The following is a 23,414-nucleotide window of genomic DNA, read 5'->3' as shown; positions in this document are numbered from 1 at the left end:
GAAATTGCTAAGAAATTGAAGATTTCCTACAACAGTGTGTACTACTCCCTTCAGAGGACAGCACAAACAGGCTCTAACCAGAGTAGAAAAAGAAGTGGGAGGCTGCGTTGCACAACTAAGCAAGAAGATAAGCACATTAGAGTCTCTAGTTTGAGAAACAGACGCCTCACAGGTCCCCAACTGGCATCTTCATTAAATAGTACCCGCAAAACACCAGTGTCAACATCTACAGTGAAGAGGCGGCTGCGGGATTTTGGCCTTCAGGGCAGAGTGGCAAAGAAAAAGCCATATCTGAGACTGGCCAATAAAAGAAAAAGATTAAGATGGGCAAAAGAACACAGACATTGGACAGGGGAAGACTGGAAAAAAGTGTTGTGGACTGATGAATCCAAGTTTGAGGTGTTTGGATCACAAAGAAGAACGTTTGTGAGACGCAGAACAAATGAAAAGATGCTGGAAGAATGCCTGACGCCATCTGTTAAGCATGGTGGAGGTAATGGGATGGTCTGGGTTTGGTGCTGGTAAGGTGGGAGATTTGTACAGGGTAAAAGGGATTCTGAATAAGGAAGGCTATCACTCTGCAACGCCATGCCATACCCAGTGGACAGCGCTTGATTGGAGCCAATTTCATCCTACAACAGGACAATGACCCTAAACACACCTCCAAATTGTGCAAGAACTATTTCCAGCAGAAGCAGCAGCTGGTATTCTATCATAGGTAATGGAGTGGCCAGCGCAGTCACCAGATCTGAACCCCATTGAGCTGTTGTGGGAAGAGCTTGACCGTATGGGACGCCAGAAGTGCCCATCCAACCAATCCAGCTTGTGGGAGCTGCTTCTAGAAGCGTGGGGGGCAATTTCTCCAGCTTACCTCAACAGATTAATAGCTAGAATGCCAAAGGTGTGCAATGCTGGAATTGCTGCAAAAGGAGGATTCTTTGACGAAAGCAAAGTGTGATGTAAAAACAATGTTATTTCAAATACAAATCATTATTTCTAACCTTGTCAATGTCTTAACTCTATTTTCTATTCATTTCACAACGTATGGTGGTGAATAAGTGTGACTTTTCATGGAAAACACTAAATTGTTTGGGTGAACCCAAACTTTTGAATGGTAGTGTAGATCTAGTATTCAATGGTTAATGCTACTTGTATGTTATTATGTGTTATAATGATACCTCCAGTAACTCAATACTCCCCTTTATACAGTCCGTCCTACTATATCTGAAGCTGGAAAAGTTCCCATTGAAATTGCAAAAATCCAAGGAAGTAATGTAACTCTTGAATGTGACTCCAGCGGAGACCCGGCGCCCACGTTGACCTGGCTGAGGGATGGCACTCCTCTGAGTAATGAAGATGGGTTCACGCTCCTCAACAATGGAAGACAGCTTCATGTAGAATACATTCAGCTCTTACACTCCGGTCACTATGTGTGCGTGGCTGTGAACGTGGCCGGACAAGCTGATAAGAAATACGACCTGAGGGTTCTGGGTAAGGGGCTTTACTAACCACATCTGCTTTAAGTTTGTTCCAAGCATGTACTACTCTTTCAGTAGAGTAATATTTTATCATGTTGCTTCTGATCTTTGTTTTAGTTCTTGTGTTTATATTCTTTAGCAATGATATTACTAGAGTGTCTAAGTATTCTATAGAATATCTAGCATAGCTTCACAAATAAAGGAGAACTAAGCTGCAGCTGCATCCCCCTCCTCCCTCTTCCCTATCTACTATTTACTGTTTTACAGATTTTCTTTAGGGACTGAACATTTACAAAGAGCTGATTTATAATAGATTTTCAGGACTATGTGTCACTAAAATATAGATGTGTCTATTCTTACCTTTCCTTTAGTTAAGGATTCCAATTTCCTATTCTACAAATTCAATTTAGTTGATGTTGAGCCATTAGCAAAGGTAATGATGGACACATCTGCATTTCTGTATCTGTACATATAACTACAGTTATATGTATATAAGGCAGAGTACATGTAGAATGCAAGTATAACCTTTATCTTTTTAGCACTGTATTTGTATTTTCAGTTCCCCCAACTTTCTCAGGAAGATTTCAGGAACATGAGAATGTAAGTGTTGTGGAGAAAAATCCGGTGACTCTTACATGTGAAGTTTCTGGCATTCCTCCACCCATAATAACATGGTACAAAGACAACTATCCTATTACTTCTCATCAGACTCCCCAAGTGATGTCAGGTAACTGAAAGACTGGAAATCTAAAGATGTAATAATAATAATAATAATAATAATAATAATAATAATAATAATTATTATTATTATTTTTATAATAACAACTACAACTACAACTACTACTACTACTACTACACCAATAACAACAACAACAACAACAACAAACAACAACTACTACTACTATTACTATTACAATTATTACTTCTACTATAATTATAACTACTACTTTTATTACTACTACTACTATTATTAATATTATTATTATTATTATTATTAATACTACTACTTCTCCTATAACTATTATTATTATTATTATTATTATTATTATTACTACTACTATTATTATTACTATTATTATTATTACTATTATTATTAATATCACTTCTACTATTATAACTATTATTATTATTCCTACTACTATTATTACTTCTACAATTATTACTACTACTACTATTATTACTATTATAATTATCATTATTATTACTACTACTTCTATTATTCTTATTAATATCACTACTACTATTATAACTATTATTATTATTATTATTATTATTATTACTACTACTATTATTATTATTATTACTACTACTACTACTACTACTACTACTACTACTACTATTATTATTATTATTATTATTATTATTATTATTATTATTATTATTATTACTACTACTACTACTATTACTACTTTAATACTACTACTACTATTATTATTATTACTACTAATTTTATTATTATTAGTAGTAGTACTATTATTATTATTATCATTATTTATTTTTTAATTATTATTATTATCATTATTACTACTACTGTTATACATTTACAGTAGGTTATTGTTAGGCAGACCTGGCTATATTGGTTGGACAAGCTAACCATCTCATTTACTCTAAAAAAAAATCTGTCCTGTCTGTACGAATAATCCCGGTACCAGGGACAAAGGGAGAATCTATTCTTGGTTAGTGGATTGTATAGTATATTCTTTCTTCCTCAGGCGGTATGATCCTGCGCTTTGTACACACTGCGGTGTCGGATGCTGGACGATACCGATGTGTGGTCTCTAATGCTGCCGGGGAGAAGAGTAAAAACTTCCAACTAAATGTCCTAGGTGAGAGTATAGTGGTGTCACAAGAGGAGGAAACTTTCCTGACTCCACATGAGGCACATCATTTCCACAGATCAGTATACCCTTATTGTTATGTATTCTGTTCATTACAATAAGACCATGTTCACATCTGCATTGTAAGGCTAGGTTTACACCACCATAAAAAAGGATTCTGAAGTAAGCCCAATGTGCAGCCCAGCGTGGGTCCGACTGCCCCATTGACATGAATGGGCAGGGCATAGTCATTTTATACCACCTCTGTCAATGTCAGGAACTGTCTAGAGCAGGAGAGCTTTTCTATGGGTATTTGCTATTGCTCTGGACAGTTTCTTACATGGGCAGAGATGGCAGCAGAGAGCACTGTGTCAGACTGGAAAGAATACACCAGTTCCCACAGGACATACAGCAGCTGATAAGTCCTGAAAGACTTCCTTTTTTTTTTTTATAAATAGAAGTAAATTAGAAATCTGTATAACTTCCTGGCACCAGTTGATGTAAAAAAATTGATTAAATCTCCAGAGTTCTCCTTCAACAGAGCCCAACATTTTGCCATTTATACAGTATGTGTACAAAAAAAAAATTAATAAAACCATACACATCCAGCATATTCAGAGTAAAAAATAATAACTTTTTTTCATTCCTATTCTCCAAATATAATCTATTTTGTATAATGTTTCTTGTAATATTTAGTGCCACCGAGATTTACTGGGAATTCTATGGAAGATGTAAAGGTGAAAGAGAGCAGTGATGTCACCCTGTCATGTGAGGTAACAGGTAATACTACTATAGCTTATTGTTTGTTTTACCTTACACACTGACATCAACTAATTCTCTTATTGAAAGGAAGGTATAAAACTATATTAATGATAACTTGACATGTTTATTCAGGAAGTCCTGCACCACAGATAACCTGGGTAAAGAACGGGGAACCTTTGCATTTGGACAATCATCATAGAGTCAGCAATGAAGGACAGAGACTGCACATTCATGGTGCCTCGGTATCAGATGCCGGAACGTACGTTTGCATTGCTTCCAATTCCGCGGGCGATAAAAGCAGAAGGTTTAGCCTCAGTGTAATGGGTGAGTGTCATTTAGTTTTTTTATGTTGATGCTAACTTGTGCAGATGTATCCTGGCTTGTCAAAAGGGAAAAGGAAGGGGGTGTGATATAAGCAAACCAAACTTCTCTAACCAAGATTCTATACAAACTTTGCAAAAAGTTCAGTTCTGGATCGATCCAAACTTTTTGCAAAGTTTGTAATGATCCTGGTCCAAGATAGTAGCCGCACAATTTAATAAACATAGAAAACAAAAAAGGGTATGCTTACCTGTCCACGCTCTCCTTGCGTCCTCCTACGGATCTCTGGTTTCTCTCGCTGATTGTAACTGCCTCCAGCCTGCTCAGCCAATCATTGAGAGGGGGCAGTGCCGTGGCCATTAATTCGTTGAGCGGGCCATCACTCTCGTCTCAGTCAGAAAGAGGAGACGGCTGCGATCAGAGGTGGGCGCTGGAGGAGTGCAGACAGGTAAGTATTGATGAGAGAACATGCTGAACCACATGAAAACAGCTAAGTGCCTGCAATCGCTTAGCAGTTTTAGTATGGTTTGTTTAAGGGTTCGGTTCAGACGAACCTGAACTTTCTTCAAAGTTTGTCAGACCCTGTCAAGCCAAACTTTTAAAAGTTCACTCATCTCTAGTCAGTATAAATCTTCAGGATAGTGACACATCCCTATGACTCTTCAAGAGAGAGGGGCACCACCCCATGACTCTTCAGGAGAGAGGCAGCATCCCTATAAATCTTCAATAGAGGGGCACCACCCCCAAGACTCCATCTGTAAAGGGAATGTGTCAGCTCCTGGGCCCTATTTGAGGTGCTGACAGTGTGCTGTAGCTGGCAGTCCCCCAGTGAGCATGGTGCCTTTTTTGGTAATTTTCCATGCAGCCGATTATGTACAATGTTATGTCTCCTATTGTAATGAAGAGTCAAAGAGGAGTTGTTCGTGCCACACTGTGGCACACCTCACCACTCCTTCCTCCTCCCTCTTCTTCATGAATAATCAATGCTGCCCGGCCTCCTGCTCGCTCAGCTGTCAGATTGCAGATCAGTACTCTGTAGGCAGTTTATGTCTAAAATAAACACCCAGGTATAATTGAATCTCTTCTCCCTAATGTGTTGGAGCTGTGGTCTCCGAGTAACTCACCTGTCTAGAGACCTGCCAGCAGTTCATTCTCTGGTTTGAATTCCCTGATGGAAATTAAATAGAGGTCTTTTTTTCCTTCTCATTATTGTATAATTTTTAAAGTGTCACTGTCGTTAGCATTTTTATTGCAGAAATCAATAGTCCAGGCGATTGTGAGAAACTTTGTAATTGGGTTTATTAGCCGAAAAATGAATTTTTATCATGAAAAAGCAGTTTGAAGCTCTCCCCCCTGTCTTTATGGTTTTCCTATGGAGAGAGAAAGTAAAAGCAGCAAAACAGGACAACAAAGAGTTAATTTACATTCACATCTCGGGCTCTCTCCTCTGACAGTCACCACTGACCTCTCTGACCTCTGAATAGCACTGTGAATAGCTCCCTCCTGTGTTATCCTTTTTTCTCGGCTCTCAGCTGCCCGCTAATCTCGCTCCTTCCCCCTCCCCCCTCCCCTCTTCATAGACCATACAGATCCGACTGATGAAAAAACAGTCGAGATTTCCTGATTCTGAGGAGTGGATGACAGAAAGGAGAGGATGGGGGGACCTGGGAAAAGGCTTTTTACATGCAGATAATAGCAGATTTGGCTAATAAACCCAATTACAAAGTTTCTTAAAATCGCCTGGACTATTGATTTCTGCAAAAAAATCTTAACGACAGTGACTCTTTAAGGCTATGTTGACACACAGTATTTTTGCTCATTTTTTTGTCAGTATTTTGCAGCCAGAACCAGGAGGGGATTGAGAACACAGAAAGGCTATGTTCTCACACTGTTGAAATTGAATGAATGACCGTCATTTAATGGCAACTATCGGACATTGTTTTAAAATAACAGTAATTATTTGCCATTAGATAGTAGCCATTCACTCAATTTCAACAGTGTGTGAACCTAGCCTTTCTGTGTTTTCAATCCACTTCTGGTTTTGGTTACAAAATCCTACACTATAACAAATTACCACTTTTAGGCTGCGTTCACACTAAGTATATTTCAGTCAGTATATGTATATTTTAGTCAGTATTGCAACCAAAACCAGGAGTGGATTAAAAACACAGAAAGGATCTGTTCACACAATGTTGAAATTGAGTGGATGGCCGCCATTTAATGGCAAATATTTGCTGTTATTTTAGAACAACGGTCGTTATATTGAAATAATGGCAGTTATTTACCGTGATATGACGGCCATCCACTCAATTTCAACATTGTGTGGACAGAGCCTTTCAGTGTTTTTAATCCACTCCTGGTTTTGGTTGCAATATGAGGACCACAATACTGACTGAAATATACGTAGTGTGAACGCAGCCTTAAAGGGGTTATCCAGCGCTACAAAAACATGGCCACTTTCCCCCTACTGTTGTCTCCAGTTTGGGTGGGGTTTTGAAACTCAGTTCCATTGAAGTAAATGGAGCTTAATTGCAAACTGCACCTGACCTGGAGAAAACAGTAGGGGGAAAAGTGGCCATGTTTTTGTAGCGCTGGATAATCCCTTTAAGGCAGAGAATCTCCTGACACAAGTTTCTTCTTATTTTACCTGCCACAAGTGACCCCATTTCCTCTATGGGGTCTGCAAATAGAATAGTCACAAGTTCTTAAAGGGGCCATTTGCAAATTTATATCAAAAGATCACATCTTCCTTCAGCCTTGCTATTATCCATACCTTTAATTTTTTTTTCTTTTTTTGAGGTTGGGGGAACTTTTGCAGGTTAGTGTGATTGTAGTTATCATCATTTTAGTAGTCACAGTAAAAACACCCAGCACTGCCTCATGAATTTATGACTTTGAATATTTTTTGTGGGGCAATAAATAATTTTTTTTACACCGATTATTTTACAGTTTCCCCAACAATCTTTAGTGCAAAAACTAAAGACTCCCCTGAGGAACTATCTGTGATTCTCCACAGCTCGGTATCACTATCCTGTGATGTTAATTCCCATCCCCCGGCCACAATCACTTGGTATAAAGATGGCATTCAAGTGCAGTCAAAGGAAAATATCAGAATTCTTCCAGGTGAGACTTTCTTTTCTTAACAAAAATCATATAAATAAAAGAAATCATGGAACATATGTTGACGCCTGTAACCATGACAACACATAGGTGTGCCGAGGAGCTGTATACACTAAAGAGTTGGGGATTTTTACTGATAAGTATTTGTCATTTTAATATCAGATGTATACTGCCAATACACTTATAGTGGATGCCTCCGTCATACACTGGCACCAGGTTAAAGGGGCACTCTGGTGGAAAAAAAAAATCTTTCAAATCAACTGGTGTTCAGTTCTATCTGCTGTCACCTCTGTCCGTGACAGGAACTGTCCAGAGCAGGAGAGGTTTTCTATGGGGATTTGCTGCTGCTCTGGACAGTTCCTGACATGGACAGAGGTGGCAGCAGAGAGCACTGTGTCAGACTGGAAAGAATACACCACTTCCTGCAGGACATACAGCAGCGGATAAGTACTGGAAGACTGGAGATTTTTAAATAGAAGTAAATTACAGACCTATATAATGTTATGACACCTGTTGTTTTAAAGGGAAAAATTTCCTTTAAATAAAATCATAGAATGTGGTTACCTCTCATGGTTTCCTATTAGGCAAATGTACTGTGTATTTCCCTTGACCTTTGTGCTGGTATATCTAGGTGGGCGTACGCTGCAGATTTTGAAGGCTCAAGAAGACCACTCTGGGAGCTACAACTGCATAGCATCCAATGAGGCAGGAGAGGATGAGCATCACTACCACCTGAATGTTTATGGTATAGTTACTTCTAATATAGTACAATGCAATATATTACTTCACAACTCTCCCCATTGACGATGCTGACTATGTATCTCTTGCTCTTCTTTTTAGTTCCACCACAAATTAGGAAAGACGACCTTACCAGAATCGGAACGTTTTCCAAGCAGGTGAAAGTCAAAGTGAATACAAATTTTACTCTGGAGTGTGAAGTAAAGGCGTTCCCGATGGCCACCGTCACATGGTACAAAGATGGGCAGGTCTGTCCCACAAAGTACTCTTTTTCTGTCTTTTGTTGGAGTATTCACCTAAATCTTCTGTTAAAGTGGTACTCCGGTGAAAATCTTTTTCTTTTAAAATCAACTGGTTTCAGAAAGTTATATAAACCCGAATCCTTGCCTTAAAGGGGTATTCCACTTAAACATAACTTTTCATATGTTGCTGCCCATGGTGAGACTAACAATTCTTTCCATACCTGTTATTATCTATTCAGTCTCCTTCCCTCAGTTCTAAGCTGCTGCTTTCTGCTGAAGACACAAAAATTTGTGTGTGAGGTATTCTCTCACAGTTTTTTTTTGTGTCTTCAGCAGAAAGCAGCAGCTCAGAAATGAGGGAAGGAGACTAAAGAGATAATAATCTGTATGGTGTTAGTGATGCCGAGCAGTGCAGACAGCTATTGTGATATATATATATATATATATATATATATATATATATATATATATATATATATTATGTTACATTATTAGATGAGAAACCCATAACTCATAGCAGGATGGTTTCTTGGCAGCTTAGTACATTCGGAGAGACCTTTTCACACTGTATGTATTTCCTCTAAATGTCTGGATATAATCATGTTATATCTCTACTATAAACCTTCATACGTTCTATATCACACCAGCCTCTTGATCCTGACAGTCCTGTGCAAATTGATGGATATCAACTCCACGTAGATGAAGCAGAGCTGTCAGATACCGGCCGTTATACCTGTGTGGCATCTAATATTGCGGGGGAAGATGAAAAGGACTTTGATGTCATTGTACAAGGTTAGACCTGCACGGCAATATGTGAACAATTCCGGTTGGAGTCTTCACTCTTTATTCCAGAACCCTTTTTACATGATAAGGAATTTAAGTTGTTCCCTGTTGCCTCTTGTTCTTTCATTGTAGGCTGTAAAATTGTCTACATGTGGTTAGGCAGAATATATATATATATATATATATATATATATATATAATACTCCCAAAGACAGAGAGTGTATAATCTACACAGATAGCTCTTCACAGGCCGAGCTAAACTAACTGCACAGGGCCTGCTAAAACATGGCTACCTTCTTGCAAAAACAGTGCCACCCCTGTCCTCAGGTTGTGTGTGGTATTACAATATAGCTCCATTCACTTCAACGGAACTGTTGCTAAATGAAAGCGGACATGTTTTTCTGAGCCTGAACAACCCCTTTTAGTGTCCCAGTGTATGTGGCAAGCCCAGGATATGCATAATTGTCCGATAGATGCAGGTCCCACCTTTAGAAATGAGAGTCCCCTGACCTCCCTTCTGAGACAACCATTTGCCACAGCAGCCAGGCAAAAAAAGAATGGAGAGGTGTTGTGTATGTGAACTGCGATTAGACTTTTGATCTCTCTTGTTAATGCTTTCCATTTTTACCAATGTTCTTCCCTTTACAGATCTTGGATGAAATTTTAGAGGGCTTATAAGAAAGTAAAAGAAAATCATGGACTCTAACTTTTTTCTTTATTTCTTAGTTCCACCAACATTTTCGAAGTTAGCCGGACTTCTGCTGAATACTGACAGCAATGTTGTATCAAGAAATGGAGATAACAAAGATGTGATTGTCAACAACCCGCTGTCCTTGTATTGTGAAACAAACGCGGTGCCTCCGCCCAGCATCACGTGGTATAAAGATGGCAACCTTCTGACCTCAAATGATAAGGTCTTCATATTACCAGGTACAGTATTGTAAATTGTTAACGTCACTGAGGATGTAGAATCTGGTTATGTGTCTTCACTGGACTGAATTTACTAAACTAAGTGAGTCTTAAAGGGGTTGGGCTTGTTATCCCCTATTCATAGAATAGCGCATAATAAGCTGATTGCGGAACTTCAGTGCTCAGAGGCATTTGGTGGTCCTTAAGAGAATAAATGGAGCGTTGGCTGCAGTGGCTTCATTCAATGTCTAAAATATTTAGTATGATGTGTCAATCTACAAGATAAAACCAAATGGTGCCAAAAAAATTACAAAAAAATGACCTGGAGATTGCGCTCACCACCAAACAACGTAGTAGAAACCGATGTTCACATAAAACACAATTTATTCAGTCCAACAATAAAGCGTTTCAGGGCTATGGCGCCCCTTCGTCAGATTCAGGACAAATCTACAAGATAAGGACATAGCTTGTTGTAATGGCTTATTTCTGCTGGAGGAGGACACAGCTGCTTAAAAAGTGTTAATCTGCTGGAAGAGGACACAGCTGCTTATAAAGGGTTAATATGCTAGAGGAGGAAACAGCTGCTTATCACTGTAGCCTTGCAGCGCTGGAGTCCTGGGCTCAAATCCCACCAAGGGCAACATCTGCAAAGAGTTTGTACAGTATGTTCTTTCTGTTTTTCCGTGTTTGGGTGGGTTTCCTCCAGGTACTCCGATTTCCTCCCACACTCAATACATACAGATAGGTGAAGTGCTGCGCTATACAAATTAGAGCATTATTATAAAGAGTTAATCTGCTGGAAGAGGACACAAATGCTTACAAAGGGTTAATCTGCTGGAGGAAGACAAATCTGCTTACAAAATGTTAATTTACACCACTCACTGCATACATACAACCATTCTTCACTCCACAACAATGAAAAACGACATTACTAGCCAAAGCAGGAAGCTTTTGCCAACAACATCTCTTGCCCTGGAGAACCCCGCCATGAATTACATAGACAGCTATATAGGTAGTCATCAATGGGTTTTGATTATATATGATATTCATGTGTAAATAACCAAATTGAAGTTATATATGCCTTGGTATTTTTTTAGGGGGGCACAGTTTACAGATTGCAAGGGCACATCTGGAGGATGCTGGGTTATACACTTGTGTTGCTGTTAATGAGGCCGGAGAAGACTCCCTACATTACAGTATTCGGGTACTCTGTAAGTATTTTGGATGCTAAGAATATGTATAAATGGAGCTAGTGTTGTTAAGATGGATGAACGACAGAGTGCCCACCCCTACCTTTCCCCTACATGAATTTAGGTATTCTGTATTGTCTTGATAGAAATTCAATAACACAACACAGGCTGCAATTTACATAATGACCACTAGATGGGGCATATTTGTCTAACAAACCCACAAAGACTGAACTGACCAGATAGGGATTTGTTTTTGTTGGTTCCAGTATTACCAGAGATAAAACTAAATTTACTTAGACCCTTTTCTTTGTGCTTTTCTATGAAACATAAAAACATAGAAGATTGTCGGCAGAAAAAGACCACTGGGTCCATCTAGTCTGCCCTTTAGTATTTTCTTTCTTATTATCTATTATCTATACAGCCATCTATGAGATTACTGTATAGAGCCCATAACATTATCATTTCTGTTTAGTGCCTCCGACTTTCGAAGGGATCACTGAAAACTTGTTGGAAGAAATTACATCTTTAGAAAACCAGACCATGTTACTAAACTGTACTGTGAGAGGTCATCCGGCTCCAACAATCTCCTGGCAGAAAGACGGACAAGTAATCGAGGAAGGAAACCGTTATCAGATCTTATCTGCTGGAAGACACCTACAGGTATGAAACATTTCTGGTCTTCTGTCTTCTATAGAATATGGAACCAAATACAGAAGATGTGTACAGAGCCCTGGAAGGGATGTGCAGTAATTGGCCATCTTGCACCCTTTCCCTGCTTTTTTTCTCATTATTATCCGCTCTGGATGTCTAAAATCCTCTACTCTGGGTCCACTCTAACCATGCTCAGCTCCCTTTTCCCCCCTCTATTTGTAGTCACAGGACATGTGATCTTCTCTCTTGGGGCCGGGTTAGCTATCTATTGACCCCCAGGAGACATTATCTGCATCATCTCCATGCACCTGTGCTGCTTCCATAGACTTACATGTGTCCCTGAGCCTACAGAGACCTGTAATATGAAAATTGATAGTTCTCTCTCTGCTTGCTGTCAGTGAATGCAAGCAAATGTACCTGTCTTTGTGTCTAATCTCTGCATATTGTAAGTGTTATAGATTTTCTTAGAGTCTAGATGGAACTAGAATGTTTTCATTCACAGTCCCTATATTCTGGATAGGTAATATTTTAATTTTAATGGGAAATACCCCTTTAATTATGTTGAAAGTCCAGTCCATACAACAGCTCTGTGTAGAATCAGACAATCCCACTTCAACTGATACATTCTCCTTCCTCTGTGTTATTTTAGATAAGAAACGCACAGCTGATGGATACTGGTCGATACGTCTGCATTGTTGAGAATGGGGCAGGGAGTGCTGAGAAAATGTTTAACTTGAATGTTAACGGTAAAAAAAAATCTGTATTCTATGTTAAAATTATCAAAGTTCAATATTAGCAAAATTTGTATTTACTGTATAAAGTAGTTAAAGGAAATGGATTGTGCTAGACTAGATCTGGGTTAAGCTGCAGTACCAGTTACAACCATTGCTCAAGTGTGGCACTGTTCATGGAAAAAAATGTCATTGTCAAAGCCCAGTAAAATTATAATGCATGCATAAAACAGTATTCGACTAGTTAGGTAAAGGTAACATAATACACTTATTCACTTGGATTTTGTTACTGGTTTGTTCCCATTGCAGTTCCCCCAAGGATCATAGGTGGCACCTATGAAAATGTTACAATTGTAGAAGAGAATTTTATTTCTTTGACGTGTGAAGTAACTGGATATCCATTACCCTTAATAAACTGGATGAAGGAAGGAGTCATCCTTAGACCCAGCAAGCATCTCTTTATAGTGCCAGGTAGGAGGAGTTTATTACATGCAAATGTCAATGGGGCATTAATAGTTATGTTTTCTTCTGTTTTTATTGGACCCTTGATGTAATCATGTCATTGTCATGTGCTGAGACTACCCTGTACAGTTTCCCCATTGGATTAAAGGGACATTGTGGCCCAAGAGCTACATGGGTTTGGGGAGACTATAATAAAAAAAAAACTCCCCCCCCTTCACCCCCCAACAGCATATTATTTTTTACTTTTTTATTATCTCATTTTTGAGATTTATGTCGGGATCCATTCCAATCGATGTGTATAAGGCATGGCTTCTCTGTAATGATATATTTTTTCTGTAGGGGGCAGGATATTGCAGATTCATCAAACCAAGCTGGCTGATGCAGGAGAATATATATGCGTGGCCAATAACCAAGCCGGAGAAGCCAAGAAAACCTTCTCTCTTAATGTGTATGGTCAGTCCTTACAATTTAGTTGACTCTTGTGGAAAATACATTGTAGGAAATGTTGATTGTTCAGTAAGATTCTCCTCCATGTTGGTTATTATTACAGTGCCTCCCACCATTATCAGCGGCAGCAGTGACTCCAGTCCTCAGTATAATATAGCCATTTCTACATCTACATCCTTGGTGTGTAAATCCAGTGGAATCCCAACACCTATTATAAGCTGGTATAAGAACGGCCAAATGGTCGCTGAATCGGTTAATGTTAGGATCCTGCAGGAAGGGCAAGTACTGAACATTGACAGTGCTCAGGTGAGTCAATGCCAACATTCATCATTAGTGTTCTATTAGGCTCTGTTCCCATTACCATCATACTTTCTGCTATAATGGAAGCTGGGGCTGTAGTGCTGACCCATTACATAATGGAAACCAGTAGCACGGAATGCACTCTATTGACATATATAGAATCCATTGACTTATATAGAATCCATTGACCTACATAGAGTTGTTGACTTATATGGAATTCATTGACTTATATGGAATCCACTGACTTATATGGAATCCACTGACATATAAAATCAATTGACCTAGCATATATGAAATTCATTGACCTACATAGAATCCACCGACTTATATTGAATCCATTGACTTATATGGAATCCATTGACAATTATTGAATCCATTGACCTACATAGAATCCACCGACTTATATTGAATCCATTGACTTATATAGAATCTATTGAGTTTTATTGAATTCATTGACTTAATGGATTCTATATAGGTCAAAGAATTCCATATAAGTCAATGAATTCAATAAAACTCAATAGATTCTATATAAGTCAACGGATTCAATAATTGTCAATGGATTCCATATAAGTCGGTGGATTCTATGTAGGTTAATGGATTCAATAATTGTCAATCGATTCTTTGTAGGTCAAAGAATTCCATATGACTTATATGGAATCCATTGACAATTATTGAATCCATTTACCTACATAGAATCCACCGACTTATATGGAATCCATTGCCAATTATTGAATCCATCGCCTTATATAGAATCTATTGGAATATATAGAATCCATTGACTTATATAGAATCCATTGACGTTTATGGAATTTTCATGACATGTTTAGACTTAAATTAGTAATGTGAACACAACCTAAAGTAGCTCCAAGTTCAAACAGAGAATTTTAACTTAGCCATTCAACAGCTTGGCTACCAAGTCATCATCTTTAATGCATCTTCCAGGTATCGGATACAGGAGAATATGAATGCATCGCAACAAATGTTGTCGGTCAAGACAGGAAGAAATTTCTCCTGACTGTTCATGGTAATGTCCGTGATGGTGACGATACTTGATTATCGCCTGGTCACAAAGCCTGGGATGGAATATAATATGTATGTTAACCATTTTTTCACAGTGCCTCCCAGGATACAAGGACCACCAGTGGAATATCACACGGGGACCATTAAAAACCCGGTCCTGTTTTCATGTGACGCTTATGGGGTTCCAACCCCAACATTAATCTGGCTTAAGGATGGGGGTCAGATAAGTAAGTATGTGCCACAACCACCATGAAGGTCATGCCTTCACCAGTGAACAATCACACCATAAACAACTATGAATGTGTAATCTTCTCAAAACTTTTGAGAAGTTTCTACAAGTCAAAAGTTTTTTTCTTTTAAAATGACAGGCACACTGTAAGGTATACCAATTAGGGATGGTCCGAACCGAGTTTGGTTTGGGTTCCTACGAACCCGAACTCTCGGTAATGATTCCCGCTGTCTGCCCACTCCGTGGAGAGGGTGGATACAGCGGGATCCATAGCCATATGCTGTATCCCAGTTTTCCAGGCGGTCCTTCCGCTGTATCCAGCCGCTCCACGGAGCAGGCAGACAGCGGGAATCTGATGCTGAGCGTTCGGGTTCATACAAACCCGAACCTCGGCAGTTTCGGACCATCCCTAATACCAATTCATTCTTCATCTTTGCCTTCTTCTCTAGATCCTTCCGATTATTTGGACATTCACTTTCTTGCTGGCGGAAGTAAAATGAAGATAGACAGAGCTCAGCTCTCCAACAATGGGAATTACACTTGTATCGCAACCAACATGGAAGGCCGAGCCCAGAAAGACTACGTCTTGACTATCCAAGGTGAGTGTTTCTATGGTTGTACATCAGGCATAGGGAACCTTCGGCCCTCCAGCTGTGGCAAAACTACAATTCCCATCATGCCTGGACAGCCAAAGCTTCGCTGTTCTAGATGATCAAATAATGATAGCTGTAAAGTATATAAGAACCATGTAAATATTTATAGTTCCCCCGACCATTGCCGACTCTGGAATGGCGAATGAGATCAATGCGTTAGCGGCAGAAGACATCCAGCTGGTGTGTGAGGCCGGAGGAATCCCGCAACCCCTCATCTATTGGCTAAAGGACGGCAAACGTATAAACAGCGACCATCGTCTGGGAATCACGTAAGAAGTTCTTCACCTCTTATAGGTCTGGTGTGATGGACGTGTTTATAGCCAAAGGCAGCTACGGGAACATGTGTCTTACATCTACGTGAAGGAATGGAAAGAACATAAGGAAATAGTGTGAATAACAGGAGCAGCATGTGGCTCATACACACACAGGAGATGGATATCCGCCATTCAAGTATACCTACATCAGGCATGTCTAATTCTGGCCTGTGGAGTCAGGATTTTTGGCCCACCAAGGAAGTCAATAAATTTTCTTAAATTGGGAAGCTGTGGTGCTTGAGCCAAGATAGGCAAGTTCAGCGCAGTCCCTGGCAGGAGGTGGGGGAGGGCTTAGGTGGAACGTGTAACTGTGGCACTTCTGGAGGAATTAACTATTTTTGAGGCACTATAGGAGGAATTAAATATTTGTGGAGCACTATTGGGGGAATTAACTACAATATTGGGAAGTATTGGGGGATTACCTACTGTGTGGGGGGCAATAATGGGGTAACTACTCTGTTGGGGCAACTGCTTTATGGGACAGTATTAGGGGAACTAATACTGCGTGGGCTACAGAAGGGGACATTACCATTTCGGCCAGTATGGATGGGGAGCTTGTATATAGGTCGTAGAAGGTGCTATAAAAGTGGCATATGGGGCAGGTTCTGTGAATAGCCTGGGGCACGTGGTAGTTAATCCACCAGTGGTATCCATGTCACTGCCGTACATACTGCCGATGATGCCAGATATTTCCTACTATAGAGAAGCCAGCATACTAGGCAGCAGCCAAGGCATTTCCATAGGATGGCGGTATGCATGTCATGGGCAGTACATGCAGCAATGACGTGGACGATTACCTCCCTAAACTTTCCTTCAACCTCTACCTGTCCTCTACCTTCCTATACTATACTTGTAATATCATAGCAATTTATGATATAATTTATCATAGTGCAGAGCGGCGGGGGACGCACATCGCCTTGACAGTGCCAGGAACACCGCACACATGCCTCAACAGATATCAATGTTGGCCTGCGACTTTGTCCAATTTCTTAATTTTGGCCCACTGTTTATTTGAGTTTGACGCCCCTGATCCACATCAACCAACCTGACCCTAGGTTTCCTAGGTGGTTGACAGTCCCTCCCTATGTAACCGTGCACACAGAGACAAAACAAGGCAAACCTACGCAATAAGGAATGGTCAGGCAGATATAGGTCAAAACCGGAGATAGCAAACACAGAACCAAGTCAGCAAGAAAAGCGGAAGTCAGACACTGTTAGATGCTGTTTAGACTAACAGACACGTGGTACCTTTCATATGTCTGTCTGTACTTCCAGAACATTGACAAATGCTGTGTTATTCACCAGTGCAAAGTGTCAAAGAGGCGTTCCCAAGCTCCTGATCTGCTGCAGGCTGTAACATCTCCTCACTCCCCTTCCTATCCCTCAGAGGAAATCTAAGCCCCAAGTGTCTCCTTGATTCCCTATAAACACTGTATATTATGATGACGTTACAGACACCATCCTGTTCCCACGTTTTTACCTGTACACATAACTTTAGCCAATCTGTATTCACTTGGATTTGCTTTCCTTTTTTTACATTACAAAGTAAAACCTTAAATGGAGAAGTGTTATCCATTATAAATGCCCAGACAACTGATATGGGAAAATACACGTGTGTAGCAACCAACACTGTGGGAGAAGATGACCGGATATTCACTGTGAATGTACACGGTATGCATCTCCCCTAATACTCTAGTAACCATTATACTTAATTACCTTAGTGATATTGTATCAACTACAGACAATAAACATACATGATAAAGGCCAGGACTTCCTACCGTTACTTATTGTCCTTCACTTTATTTAGTCCCTCCCAGGATCATGGATAACCAGGGGGCTCCGGTGGGGCTGACTGCAGTTTTGGGAACTTCCATTAACATTGAATGCCTTGTTACGGGAGTCCCCACACCCCAGATCAACTGGCTAAAGAACGGTCTCCCGCTCCCTGTATCTTCCCAAGTCCGACTCCTTTCTTCAGGACAAGTGTTGAGGTAAATCAGAAGGAATTTCCAGTATCTAAAGGTTCACTTTTTATCTAATTTATGTAACTTTTTAGATGCCATATGCACAGTGTATTTATAAAGGTGCAAAAAACACTTCCACCATAGGTCTCTATTAATAATTTAGCTTACTTTCTCTTCTGCTGCCTGCATGTGTGCACATACATTGTACATTGTTTTATTTCAATCAGAGCTGAGTCCGGATTACTTAGGCTCCAGCCCTAATGTTTCGTGTCCTGAACAATTTTCAATGCTGATATATGACTGGGTTAAGGGTTTTTTATGCTCATAAATCATCATTTTTAATGAAGACCTAGGGGAAATATATATTTTATGCCGTAAGTACAAACCAATAATGAAAAAATGCATTTAAAGGTGTCCATATCCTGAATGTGCCTATAAATAATGAGCAGCATGTGTAATACTGATATAAGGCCACAGTTTTGTTGGTGCACTATATCAGACTCTGTTAGATGGTATCAGTTTTGTTGGGTTTTAGAAAGAAAAGTGTATAGGAGGAGATAGCTGATAGACATCCCAGAACTGGAAAACTGCATTGCAATGGAATCAGCATCATGTTGTTTCTTCTGCTTTTATGAAGGCAGTGTGAATAGAGCTAAAGCAAGATAGAATATAGAAGTATAGAACTACAACATTAGACATAAAGACAATGCTTTATAAATATAATTGGTAGGTCCACAGCCATAGTGAGGCAATAACTGTACTCTGGTGACCTCTAGTGGCTGAAGTATATAAGGACACCTCTAATGATAAAGAGCAATCTGTACTTTTTTTAAATTTTTTTATCTCTGTTCAAATAGTAACTGTCTGTACTTTATTATCTATGTTTTATCCTCTTCCTATCAGTTAGACACAATGATATATTGGATTTGTCATAATCAATGCTTTTCGTTATGTGTGGTCAGGCATTTCCATTATAACTAATGCATCCTGATTTTTCCTCCTTTGTAGGATTTCCAGAGTTCAGAAGTCAGATGAAGGAGCCTACACTTGTGTATCATCGAACCGGGCCGGAGTGGACAAAAAACATTATAATCTACAAGTGTATGGTGAGTTATCCCCAGGGGTGGGAGTACCGGGGTCACTGATATCAGTACCAGCTGCTGGGAAGCCGGGGAGACAAGGTAGTGAAGATGGGGAAGACCTGAAGAAGCACCTATTAGCTTCACCCGATGATGTGGAAACATATTGCTGTTGGAGGATATTATGTTGACAGTATAGTTTTTTGTGCTGTGGTTGATCCAACAGCTTGGCATCCCAACTATTATAAAGTGACACCATCTCCTAGTGAGATATATATATATATATATATATATATATATATATATAAATAAAATATTTTGTGTATATATATATATATATATATATATATATATATATATTGGGGGAGATTTATCAGACATGGTGTAAAGTGAAACTATCTCAGTTGCCCTTAGCAACCAATCAGATTCCACCTTTCATTTTCCAAAGAGTCTCCCCCAAAGTCTCTATACATCTTTCACATCTTACAGTCTCCCCGAGCATGGACGATGCAGATAAGACGGAGCAGCTGACCACCATAAGAGGTAGCCCCACCACAATGTCCTGCCTAGTCAGTGGGCAGCCTGTGCCACATATAACATGGCTGAAGGATGGAAAGGCCATAGATGATGGTGAGAGCAAAGGAATGATCCTGCAGATTCCCAATACTGAAATGACCGATATTGGAAGATATTCCTGTGTGGCCTCCAATGAAGCAGGGAGCGTCAGCAAACACTTCATCCTCAATGTGCTGGGTATGTGTTATGTCTACATCTAAGTCTTGTTCTTTTTTACTAAAGTATTTTAAATCAACTGGTGCCAGAAAGAGCCAGAGATCTGTAATTTACTTGTATTACTTCTGGTACTTATCAGCTGCTGTATGTCCTGCAGGAAGTGGTTTATTCTTTCTAGTCTGGAGAGCAGGTGTTCTATGGGTCCAGAACCAAAAGAGAAACAGAAGACCGTAGCACTCACCGACAGCTTGTCTTCATTCTTTATTGTAGTTAAAAGCATAGGGATTCAATCCTGGGATAGATATGCGATGCCCTGGCCCCTAGGGGCCACTCCGCAGTGTAGATGGTGCTAACAGGCAGGAACCGGGGCAGCTGTAGGGTATAGGGTTGTCACGGTGTAGGCACGAGGGTGATACAGCTGGAAACCGGGCTCCTGACCATGTGGGAATACTGGGCATGCGATTCTTCGTTGTCCTTAGTCAGGGCACCAATTATCACACCAATGCCAAGGTTCAGAAACAACGGTAGTTGTATATTTATTGTAATGGTGGTAACTAGTAGCAACAGTCTCTCCAGATGCAACCGGGAATAAGGCAATCTTGAATAAAGCAGAGTAATGGGTGATGCTGCAATAGGCTGTGAGAGTAGCGTGCTGAATGATGGGAGTAGTAGTGAAACTGAAGTTGAGATGCTGGGTGGAATGAGACTTGAAATAAATACTTGCTGTTGATGATTAGAGAAGATGATGATGAGAGGAACTGAAGGATGACTGAAGAATCGACACCCAGATGAGAATCTTGAGACTTGAGACAGGAACACAGCCAGTGGACTGGAGCAGCAGAGCACACGCAGGCCTCTCTCTTAGCAGGGAGAGAGAGGACAAAAGCACAACTTGTCTCCTGATGGTGGAGGACAATACTCGACTCACAACCTACCCCCTCTGTGGCAGGGAATAGACTCAGGCAGCACAGGAAGTCACATGGTAACCCCAGCCAAAAGCTCGATGACCATTGGTGTTACCATGAAAGCAGGGCACAGTCACGTGACATCCAGCCATTGCATCATCACACCATTCGGCATATTCTGAGAAATATAAATGAGAAGTACCATACTTGAACACTGGTGGCGACATAATCCCATTAGGCAATGATACCTGAATATACATGCCCATGGCATTGAATAAAGATATAAGAAACGCTTCTTTTTTCAGCAAAAATTTATGCAAATCAAAGCCAGGACCCGCTGGAAACACCCTTTCAAGATCGATGAATTTCAGACTGCTGACATCACTATTATGGGCAGACCTCATATGATCTATGAACCTCGCTGCCCCTTTCCCTGTCCGCACAGATGTACAGTGTTCTCTAAATCTCACCTGCAGTTGTCTAATTTCCGATATAGAAACGTTGACAACTGCAAAAGATCATGTAAACTACATGTGTGGACTTACAAGTGATCAATTGCCTTATGTTCCAGTTCACACCACCCATATTCACTGCACTAAGGGCTGCGTTATATTTGCAGTGTACACAATGGTAACATTTTTTGTTCCCTATCGGGACATTCTGTGACCAGTTGCTCTAACTGTAGCTCTACTCTAAACTGTAGGTTTATTGATTTGGAGTTCGGACCGTGCCCGCTAATTAAGTAATCGGAGGCAGCTGTCAAAGATGGCAGCTGCATCCGATCACTGTATGCAGACGTTCCCTGGTGTCTAGTGGACGTTGTCCCGGAGGAGCGATCCACACATCCTGCTCCGGCCGGGGTCTTTGCCAAAATGGCGCTGATCCCGGCTTTGCACTCGCATGCTTTCGGCTGCAGCAGCCGAAACCAAACGAGTGCCGATCTCATTGATCTTTGCTGTATAAGTATACAGCAAAGATCTCAATGAGAGATCAGTATACTTATACTAGAAGTCCCCCAGGGGAAATAACCCTAACCCCAGGGGAAATAACCCTAACCCCAGGGGAAATAACCCTAACCCCAGGGGGAATAACCCTAACACCAGGGGGAATAACCCTAACCCCAGGGGGGCTTCTAGTATAAGTGTAAAAAAAAAATCCCAAAATGCAAAATTGCGCATTTTGTGGTTGCATCAAATCCAGAAAAAATGTAATAAAAAGCGATCAAAAAGTCGTATATGCGCAATCAAGGTACCAATAGAAAGTAAAAATCATGGCGCAAAAAAGGACACCTGACACAGCCCCATAGACCAAAGGATAAAAGCGCTATAAGCCTGGGAATGGAGCGATTTTAAGGAACATATATTTGTTAACAATGGTTTGAATTTTTTACAGGCTATCAGATAAAAGAAAAGTTATACATGTTATATATCGTTGTAATCATAACGACTTGAGGAACATGCATAACAAGTCAGTTTTACCCCAGGGCAAATGGCGTAATAACAAAAAACCCCTAAATAAAAAAATGCATTTTTTTTGTTCAATTTCACCACACATTGAATTTTTTTTTTGGTTTCGCAGTGTACTTTATGCAAAAATTCCTCCTGTCATTGCAAAGTACAATTAGTGACGCAAAAAATAAGGGCTCATGTGTGTCTCTAGGTGGAAAAATGCAAGTGCTATGGCCTTTTAAACACAAGGAGGAAAAAACGAAAACGCAAATACGAAAATTGGCTCCGTCCTTAAGAGGTTAAGAAAGCTGAAAAGAAAGCCAATAAAGTTTCTAGAGACTCACTTACCGGTGGTAGGAAAAAACATTCCACAAGTCAGTGAGGAGAGGATGTTAAAAGATTCTGTTTTTCCTTTGATAACTCTCCTTAAACAGTGTCCTGAAAAAAATTGATCTTAAAGTACTGGTATGTGTTGGAGGGGAACTCTGTTTTGAAAAAAGTCGCATCTAAAAAAACCACTCATAACCTGCAGAAAAAATACCACTCTAGACGAACAACTCCAAATCAATAAACCTACAGCCGCCAGTTAGAGCAACTGGACACAGAATGTCCCGATAGGGAACAAAAAATGTTACCATTGTGTACACTGCAAATATAACGCAGCCCTTACTGCAGTTAATATGGGTGGTGTGAACTGGAACATAAGGCAATTGATCACTTGTAAGTCCACACATGTAGTTTACATGATCTTTTGCAGCTGTCAACGTTTCTATATCGGAAAGACAATTAGACAACTGCAGGTGAGATTTAGAGAACCCTGTACATCTGTGCGGACAGGGAAAGGGGCAGCGAGGACGACAGGAATGAATTCCATGCCTTTCTTTAATGTTTTTAACTATGTTTTGTGTCACCATTTTAATTATGCTACACCTGTGTTTGTATCCACTTGTATCCTTTTAATGGTCAGCAGACGTCATGACGTGCACTAGCTGTGACAAAGTGTGCCTGCGCACGAAACGGTCCGTCATTGATATGTACCCCGTGTTCGTCCTCTCTCACCTGTATGTATCCCGGGATTGAATCCCTATGCTTTTGACTACAATAAAGCATAAAGACGAG

The 23,414-nt window shown here is 40.1% G+C and overlaps 1 protein-coding gene across 1 annotated transcript in view; it reads left to right on the top strand.

Annotated features, from left to right (window-relative positions):
• The window catches only part of HMCN1 (hemicentin 1), a 195,371-nt gene that overhangs the window by 115,392 nt on the left and 56,565 nt on the right, over nucleotides 1-23,414 (top strand). The window contains exons 45-68 of the mRNA XM_069967438.1: nucleotides 1,210-1,491; nucleotides 2,038-2,205; nucleotides 3,191-3,304; nucleotides 3,992-4,075; nucleotides 4,190-4,381; nucleotides 7,328-7,501; nucleotides 8,130-8,243; nucleotides 8,339-8,484; nucleotides 9,126-9,270; nucleotides 9,988-10,191; nucleotides 11,268-11,381; nucleotides 11,833-12,020; nucleotides 12,661-12,757; nucleotides 13,052-13,213; nucleotides 13,544-13,657; nucleotides 13,755-13,957; nucleotides 14,894-14,975; nucleotides 15,067-15,198; nucleotides 15,650-15,799; nucleotides 15,963-16,122; nucleotides 17,714-17,838; nucleotides 17,975-18,158; nucleotides 19,140-19,237; nucleotides 19,700-19,963. Coding sequence (XP_069823539.1) covers nucleotides 1,210-1,491; nucleotides 2,038-2,205; nucleotides 3,191-3,304; nucleotides 3,992-4,075; nucleotides 4,190-4,381; nucleotides 7,328-7,501; nucleotides 8,130-8,243; nucleotides 8,339-8,484; nucleotides 9,126-9,270; nucleotides 9,988-10,191; nucleotides 11,268-11,381; nucleotides 11,833-12,020; nucleotides 12,661-12,757; nucleotides 13,052-13,213; nucleotides 13,544-13,657; nucleotides 13,755-13,957; nucleotides 14,894-14,975; nucleotides 15,067-15,198; nucleotides 15,650-15,799; nucleotides 15,963-16,122; nucleotides 17,714-17,838; nucleotides 17,975-18,158; nucleotides 19,140-19,237; nucleotides 19,700-19,963 — 3,696 coding nt within the window. The remainder of the gene's footprint in view (nucleotides 1-1,209; nucleotides 1,492-2,037; nucleotides 2,206-3,190; nucleotides 3,305-3,991; nucleotides 4,076-4,189; nucleotides 4,382-7,327; nucleotides 7,502-8,129; nucleotides 8,244-8,338; nucleotides 8,485-9,125; nucleotides 9,271-9,987; nucleotides 10,192-11,267; nucleotides 11,382-11,832; nucleotides 12,021-12,660; nucleotides 12,758-13,051; nucleotides 13,214-13,543; nucleotides 13,658-13,754; nucleotides 13,958-14,893; nucleotides 14,976-15,066; nucleotides 15,199-15,649; nucleotides 15,800-15,962; nucleotides 16,123-17,713; nucleotides 17,839-17,974; nucleotides 18,159-19,139; nucleotides 19,238-19,699; nucleotides 19,964-23,414) is intronic.

Source organism: Dendropsophus ebraccatus, chromosome 4 (genome assembly GCF_027789765.1).
Source record: "Dendropsophus ebraccatus isolate aDenEbr1 chromosome 4, aDenEbr1.pat, whole genome shotgun sequence".
Lineage (NCBI taxonomy): Eukaryota > Metazoa > Chordata > Amphibia > Anura > Hylidae > Dendropsophus > Dendropsophus ebraccatus.
Note: the sequence above shows the minus strand (reverse complement) of the source record. Positions and strands in the feature narration are given on the sequence as shown.